General features: G+C 31.4%; 1 protein-coding gene across 1 annotated transcript; it reads right to left on the reverse strand.

The window, feature by feature from the left end:
* Positions 1–4635: 4635 nt before the first annotated feature.
* Positions 4636–6492, reverse strand: LOC107953383 (scopoletin glucosyltransferase). The gene has a single exon (XM_016888681.2). The coding sequence runs from the start codon at positions 6254–6256 to the stop codon at positions 4793–4795; it is 1464 nt and encodes a 487-aa protein (XP_016744170.2). The 5' UTR covers positions 6257–6492; the 3' UTR covers positions 4636–4792.
* Between the last annotated feature and the right edge of the window lie 1190 nt (positions 6493–7682).

The following is a 7682-nucleotide window of genomic DNA, read 5'->3' on the forward strand; positions in this document are numbered from 1 at the left end:
ATAGAATGAGGAGAAGCAAGAAACGAGCGAAAAAGATGCAAGAAGCAACACAAAAATTTAGGATTAGGGATTAAGGGGAAATAAGAATTGAAAAGGGAAAGAGGAACATCGAGACTGGGTCTACTGGGAAGTGGGAATAATAGTAAAAATTTTAGGTTACTAAAATCGGTCAGGCCAAGAATAAAAATTTATTGCCCGAAGTCTGGCCCGTTTTTAAAACGAGCCTCATTATGAAATCCAAGCCTATTTTCCGAGCCTATATTTTTATCTAGACCCTCTCATGGACATAAATAGGTCTATCACCCACCCATGGACAAATCTACCACCCACCCATGACCAACTATATTTTGAAAGCTCTTTTTTCGTATTATTATACTTGGATAAGGTTTCATTTACTGCTTTCATTTAGGTATAGGTTTGGTGTGGAAGCCATTATCCCATTTAGATGAAAACCAAAACTCGATTAACCATATTATTGTTGAAATAAATTTAATTAATTTTTATTTTTGTGCGGTGCACGATTTAATTGCGTATATTAATTTTATAATTATTTAACATTAAATTTTGTTTAACATCATTAATGAATGTACTAAAAAAATTAATAAATTGTGAAAGTAATTTAATTACAGAATATTTTAAATGTATATAACTAATTTAGAATATGTATATTAATGTTATTTAATCTTTAAAATCTTTAATATTAAAATAATACAAAAATTCATTATAATTTGAATAACAATATAATTCAGTATAATTTAAATAATATTACTAATATTTTTATAGGTTATTTATTTTATATATATCGGGAAATTATTTTATTTTAATGTTTTTATACAATATTAAATATAGGAGATAGGGGAATTTGTTTTAATATTAAAATTTGATATTTTATAATTATCTTTGGTAAATGCTATTAATATATGTCCTTTTAAAACTATATTTTAAAACTAATAATTTTTTTAACAATATCACTATAGGTTCTGAAAATCTGATCATATCTGCTTTTTTTAACACAATACTTAGAACTACCCATAGTCCCTCCCCAACCTCTAAATAAGAGGATAATGCGTTTCAGCACACTCAAACTCACGTCTTCCTACATTGGTAACAATGCCTATACCAATTGAGCTAATACCTAATCAGCACAAAAAAAATTATATATTAAAAAAAACCCAATCGGCAAGAGATAATATATTTTAAAAAAAAATTATATTTAATATATAAAAAATGCTAAAAAAATAAATTTAAAGCATGAAATAACTTGAAAAATTAGAAGGCAATAAGTAAAAGAATACTTTATTCAATTTAAAAATAAATACTTGAAATAGAGTATATTATATGTCAAAAAATTGTAATGTGAACATAAAAATTTATTTTTTTATTTAGTCACAACCTTATAATTTATATATACCATTTGAATGTATTTTATTTATATGTAGAGAAAAAGGATGAGAATGTGGAATTAAGATGAATTACCCAACTTAGAGATAATATTGAAATTAATTAATACAATGATTATAATTATTAAAAGCTGTGAAATAATATATTAATTAGTTGATTTGCTCGAGAGGTTAAAAGGGGCAGTCGCTAATATTATGTAAAAAGTAGATATAAAGTTATTTAATATTTTAAAATTTTTATATTTAATTATAAATGAGATAATATTATAAAATTAATAGCACGTTTGATTGGTTGTAATAGCCAACCGATTCCGTGTCTATTCTGAGGGCAATTGTTCTCTGTTAGTTTGGTTGGCCGAATGCCCCTGAATAACCACTCTTTACTTCATCCTTTGAAAGTCTATTTCAAGCAACTCAGAATATATATTTTTCTATTATTTCCATTTCAAGCAACTCAGAATATATATTTTTCTATTATTTCCATTTTAACCTAACCAAAAGCCAAAAGGGAAAAGAAAAAATGGTAATAACAAAAATCATTCAACACATCCCCACAAGGGAAACTTGCTGCAAATTGAAGAGAAACTCTAATTGAGTTAATTCATAGTCATTGCAGAAATTGAAAAAAGAATTTCTAATTTTTGGATTTTTGAGGGAATGAGACACGAGAGAGGAGAGTAGGAGAGTGAACATCGGCAATTGATGGCAACATATGACAACATGCAAGAAGAAATTTTCGACATGAAAGCAGATGATGACGGCAAAATAAAGTGGTGAAAACCACAAGTAAGTTTTGTAGATCTGAACTTTTTTGATAAATTTTAGGGAAAAAAACTAAGATGGGAAAGAAACAAAGAAAAATTGGATGATTCTTCTGGGTTGATCACAACTAGGGTGATCGATGGAAGAGGCAACTATATACGATCATTGTCAGAATCTAGACTTTAATAAAATGTTTTGTGCCAAACAATGACCATTCCGTTTGATTTAAAAAAGGAAACTAGAGAAGATAATTTTCTAAAAACAAAGATGAACGGTTCATCTTTCAAAACGAAAGGGAGAGTTTTAATTTAAAAAAAAGGAAATAAGATGATTTTTTGGAAAAAAAATTAACAGTTCATCTTTAAAGTGTGATGGAGAGAGAATTTGAGAGAGGGGAAAGAATTGTATGAAATAGTTACGCCACGTCATTCGTGTCCCTTCTCAATCAATTAATGACGTGTCAGCTAATTTTTACATGTCATTTACACCTCATTTAATTACATTTTTTAATCATTTAATGACATGTCAGCTAATTTTTACATGACATCTCTGCCCTGCTGCTATTATTTTTTTTTTGGCAACTTCTTTTCTGCCTCTTCACATCTCTTTGCAACCCCTGCTACTATTATTTTTTCTGGCAACTGCTTTGTTGCCTCTTCACGTATCTCTGCAACCCCTGCTGCTATTTTTTTCGACAACTGCTTTGCTCCCTCTTCACGTCTCTTTGCAACCCCTACTGATTTGCTTTGTTTTTTTGGCGTGGCTGCTGCAATTGATTTTACAGGTGAGGGTTTTTTTTTTCTATTATGCTTAAAATAGATAGGAGAGCAAGAAAGTCAATGCTAGTTCCTAACAATTAAATGAATAGGTTAAACTATTCTTGAGTAGAAAACAAAGATCTAATCTTTAGGTAGCTTTTGATGTAATACAATATAATTAAATAGTTTTAGATAAAATTAGTGAATTCTAGCATTATGCACAACTGGATCAACATGTTAGGTTATTCAAGGTTGGTTGGGTAATTTAGTTTGAGATGTTAAGTATTTCCACTTGATTTTCATTTGTTTGAAATATAGTTCTATTTAGAATCTTTGAAATAATTGTGATTTTTAATAATAATGACTTAGCATACTGAATTTTTTTTTATAATTTTCCAGCGGTGTTTTTATTAGATTTTAATTGTTCTTTTAAAATTTTTAATAATTTCCTGTATTATCATATTTTTTTATTATATTTTAAAATTTATTCTCAGGTTTTGTTAATTTATAATTTTCATTTATGGAGACAAATCAAGATGAAATAGTTCATCTTGTCGAGAAAAAAGATAATTCCGTCGAAGAAATAAAAGTGGGACTGAAAGTGCATTCTGAAGAAGGGGCTTATAATCTTTATAATCAGTTTGCTTTGAGTAAGGGGTTTAGTATTCGAAGAGGAAATAAGAGACGAAGCATGACTGAACCTATAAGACAACGTGAATTTTTATGCTCGAAATCTGGGTATCATGAACACGAAGATGTTGGCAAAGTGAAAAAATTTAATCTAGAGACAAGGATAGGTTGTCAAGCTAAAATTCGTTTTACAATAGAAAAATGTGTTTGGGTTGTTTCTTAACTTTAATGATTATCATAATCACCACTTAGCAACTTCAGAATAAAGAATTAATTTAAGATCAGGAAGAAAAATTTTGGAAGGACATGGAGATGTTATTCGTTCAATGGTTGCTATAGGAATTAAACAAACAAGTTCATATTCGTTTCTCAGGAAGGAAATTAGGTTTGAAAATATTACATTTACCAAACAAGATTGTCATAATTTCTTGCAAATTGAAAGAGAGAAACTAATTGAAGCAGGGGATGCAGAGAGCATTATCAATTTTTTCAAATATAAGCAAGCTAAATACCCTATGCTTTTCTATTCAATGCAAGTGGACCAGAATAATCGACTAGCTAATTTTTGTTTGGAGAGATGGAAGATCAAAATTGGATTACGATTGTTTTGGAGATGTTCTTGTGTTTGATACCACGTATAGAACTAATAAGTATAATTTGGTTTGTGCTCCATTTGTCGGAATCAACAATCACTAGAATAATATTTTGTTTGGTTGTGCTTTTTTATCGGATGAAACCATTGAGTCATTTACTTGGCTATTTGAAATATTTTTAGAAGCCATGAGCCATCGACAACCGAAGAGTATTTTCACTGATCAAGATCAAACGATGATGAAAGCAGTAGAGATTGTCCTCCCAAGAATCTTCTCATAGATTATACATGTGACACATTTCAAATAATGAAAAACATCTTGCTAACCGTTTTGCCAATGCTGAGTTCAAAGCACAATTTAATAAATGCTTTGAATAAGATTACCTCTATTTCATTTCATTCAACAAAATAATAGCAGCAGGGTTGTTAAAGGTACTTTGGTCATTTCAATTTTTTCTTTATGTTATTACAGATCTATTCAATTCAACCAAACTTAAGAATAAAATTACACTTCCATTCCATTCAACTAAATAATTTGATTATTGATTACAACTCTATTTCATTAAAGTCCTATTCCATTCCTCCCAACGTGAAGGAAATGACAACTAAACCTGGAACTACAAATATGATATGCGTGACTCATGATTCATTTAACGGCGTCGGGAGCTGAGTTGTTGAATCAGATCATTCAAATCACGGAAGGATGAACCTCCTTCTTCAACAGCTCTTCTAGCCATTTCTCCTAGTGCCTTGGCTCTGCTTCTCATTTCCTCTGCTTTTTCACCCACCATTATCTCCTTCACCGCCTTCTCTATAGCATCTCTTTTCACAAAATCCCCCACCACTTCTTTCCATTTTTTCGTTCCAACTCCCACCCCAATCTTCAGAACATCTGTCACCAGTTTTTCATTGTAAAACTGCTCCGCGAACACTGGCCACGTCACCATCGGCAAACCAGCTGAGACGCATTCCAGGGTTGAATTCCATCCGCAATGAGTCACAAAAGCTCCAACTGCTTCATGGTCAAGAATCAACACTTGTGGTGCCCATCCTCTTATCATAAGCCCCTTGCCTTCCGTTCTCTCCTCAAACCCTTCAGGCAACCAATCCTCTTCATTGTTGCTCTTTTCTTTCTTCACAACCCAAATGAAGTGCTGCCCTGTGGCTTCAATGGCGAAAGCTATCTCCGTTAACTGAGCAGTATTGAAATCGACTGCAGTTCCAAAACATATGTAAACCACCGATTTGGGTTGTTTAGAATCAAGCCAGCTTAAACATTTTTGTTCATCGACCGATGGTTTCTTCCCTCTATCTAATTTATCTTCAATGGCCCTATTGCACAGTGAAACAGGGCCAACATGCCATACCTTTCTTCCTATAACGTTCCTGTAGTGATCGACATAAGCGGCTTCTAGCTCATAGAAACTGTTGACGATGAACCCATAGCTTTTCAGCTCTGCTTCTCTCCATTTTTTAACCGACCTGGTAAGTTCATTTTCTTCATTTTGTGTAAAAATAACAGCCATCTGATCTCTTGTGAGTTTAATATCACCAGGAACGTTAGGAAACACAAAAGGTTCAGAACCTGATTTGACTTTCTTCTGTGGCTCATATAGATTAACAGAATCTGATATACACAACGACAAGAAACTGCAACCATTAAACATCAACCTGGGGATGTCGTACTTGTCTGCAATATCACTGGCCCAAGTGAAAAACATATCGACGAGCAAGCAATCTGGTTTACATTCTTGTATGAGCTGCTCAAAGGGTTGTTCAAACATATCTGCGGCCTTGAAGAATTTGGCAATCATATCCAAGTTGACTCCTTGGGAACTTGGGATGGAATCAAGGTTTTCACAGCCCTCGGGCAATCCAGCTTCAACACAAGGAAAGTTGAGGACTTTGATGTGGATATCGAAGCTTGAATTCTTGCTTCTTTCGATGGTGGTGGAGATGAAAGGAACATTGAGTGGAGTGGTGACGATGGTTGTCTTTACACCTCTCATAGCGAACAGCTTGGCCATATCAACCATGGGTATCATATGGCCGTGCCCCATGAAAGGAAAGAACAAAACATGAAGCTTAGGATTCTCAGTCGCGTCAACATCCATATTTTTTTCCTTTTCAATAAAATGATTCAGAACACAGAAAAATCAGATTGTAAGAAACTGATGAAGAGATCCGACCTGGATGGCACTTATGGAACTTTAGGTTCATCATCTTTTTCTCTAAAATAGGGGTAAACTACCCACTTTGTCCCCCAACTTTAGCTCCTTGTAATTTAGTGGCCTAACTTTTAAAGCGTTTTCATTTTGGTCACTAAAAATATCTTTTTTAAGTATTGACCGAGGTAAAAAAAATTAAAGATTAAAGGTAAAACTTAAAATAATGCATTAAAAATTTTAAAATTGTACTTGTTAATTATCCCATTGTTGAAAGTTGTAAATTTCTTTCTTTTTCAATACTTAAATTTTAAATTTCAAAACATCAAAACCAATTAAATAAATTATTGAAAAAAAATTATCACTTGATAATTCAGCCGATTTGTTACTATAATATTAAAATTAATTAATTTAATCTCCTTATAATATTTAATATTTAATATTATGTTTTCATATTATCCTTAATGAAATCAACTTAATTAACTCGATTTTATTTTATGTTTTTTTACCCCGACCAATACTTTAAAAAGATTTTTTTTTTGTGACCAAAATGAAAGTTCTGGAAATTAGGTGACCAAATAAAAGTGTGAACATGACGTGATGTGTACAATCAAATACCATTAGAGTTTTAACGTTTAGGTAACTAACTAAAATAAAAGCGTCCTGAAAACTAAGTGACTAACTGCATAATTTACCCCAAAATAATGATCCACTTATGAAAAAAAAGAAAAGAAGAAGTTAAATGCTTAAATTGGAGCCCAAGCTTTTAGCCATTGTTTAGATAATGCTCAAATCTTTTAAAATAGGGCATGTAATAGTCTAACATCTATAAAAAGGGCATAAATGAAGGCTAAACTTTTAAAAATTATCAAATAAGGGCTTAACTTTTTTGAAAGTGTTCAAATAAGGGATAAACCTTTTTAAAAGAACTCAAATATCGTATATCAAGTTTCAAATTATGTTCTGATTACTTTATTTTCTTTTCAATCAAATATCTAATTTAAGATTTCAAAACACATCAATATTTACCCAATTTTTTATACAAATAAGACTAAAGTATATGCCCAGCTATTATTTAATCACTAATGTAAAGATTAGTTCCTTATTTAACACTTACAAGGAATCTCTAAAATGTTAAAAGGAAATCATTTAAACATTTACCAAATAAACAAACCACTAAAGAAAAGGTGCATTTCTTACTATTTGTCGTTTCCGAGACCAAATCTCCGTCCGTCCTCGGCATATCTCTGCCATCCACTAATGCCTTTGTCCTTAGTGTCTTGTTAATATTTTATTTTTGACGGTTCAAGAAGAAGAGATGTTTAAGTTTAGCGTTTTTAGGGTGAAAATGTAATTTTATTATTATTAATTTAAA

The sequence above is a fragment of the Gossypium hirsutum genome, chromosome D12, assembly GCF_007990345.1.
Source record: "Gossypium hirsutum isolate 1008001.06 chromosome D12, Gossypium_hirsutum_v2.1, whole genome shotgun sequence".
NCBI classification, from domain to species: domain Eukaryota; kingdom Viridiplantae; phylum Streptophyta; class Magnoliopsida; order Malvales; family Malvaceae; genus Gossypium; species Gossypium hirsutum.

What these genes read in the sequence shown, in the direction of transcription:
- LOC107953383 (XM_016888681.2), bottom strand. Translation starts at nt 6,256, where the DNA reads ATGGATGTTGACGCGACTGAGAATCCTAAGCTTCATGTTTTGTTCTTT.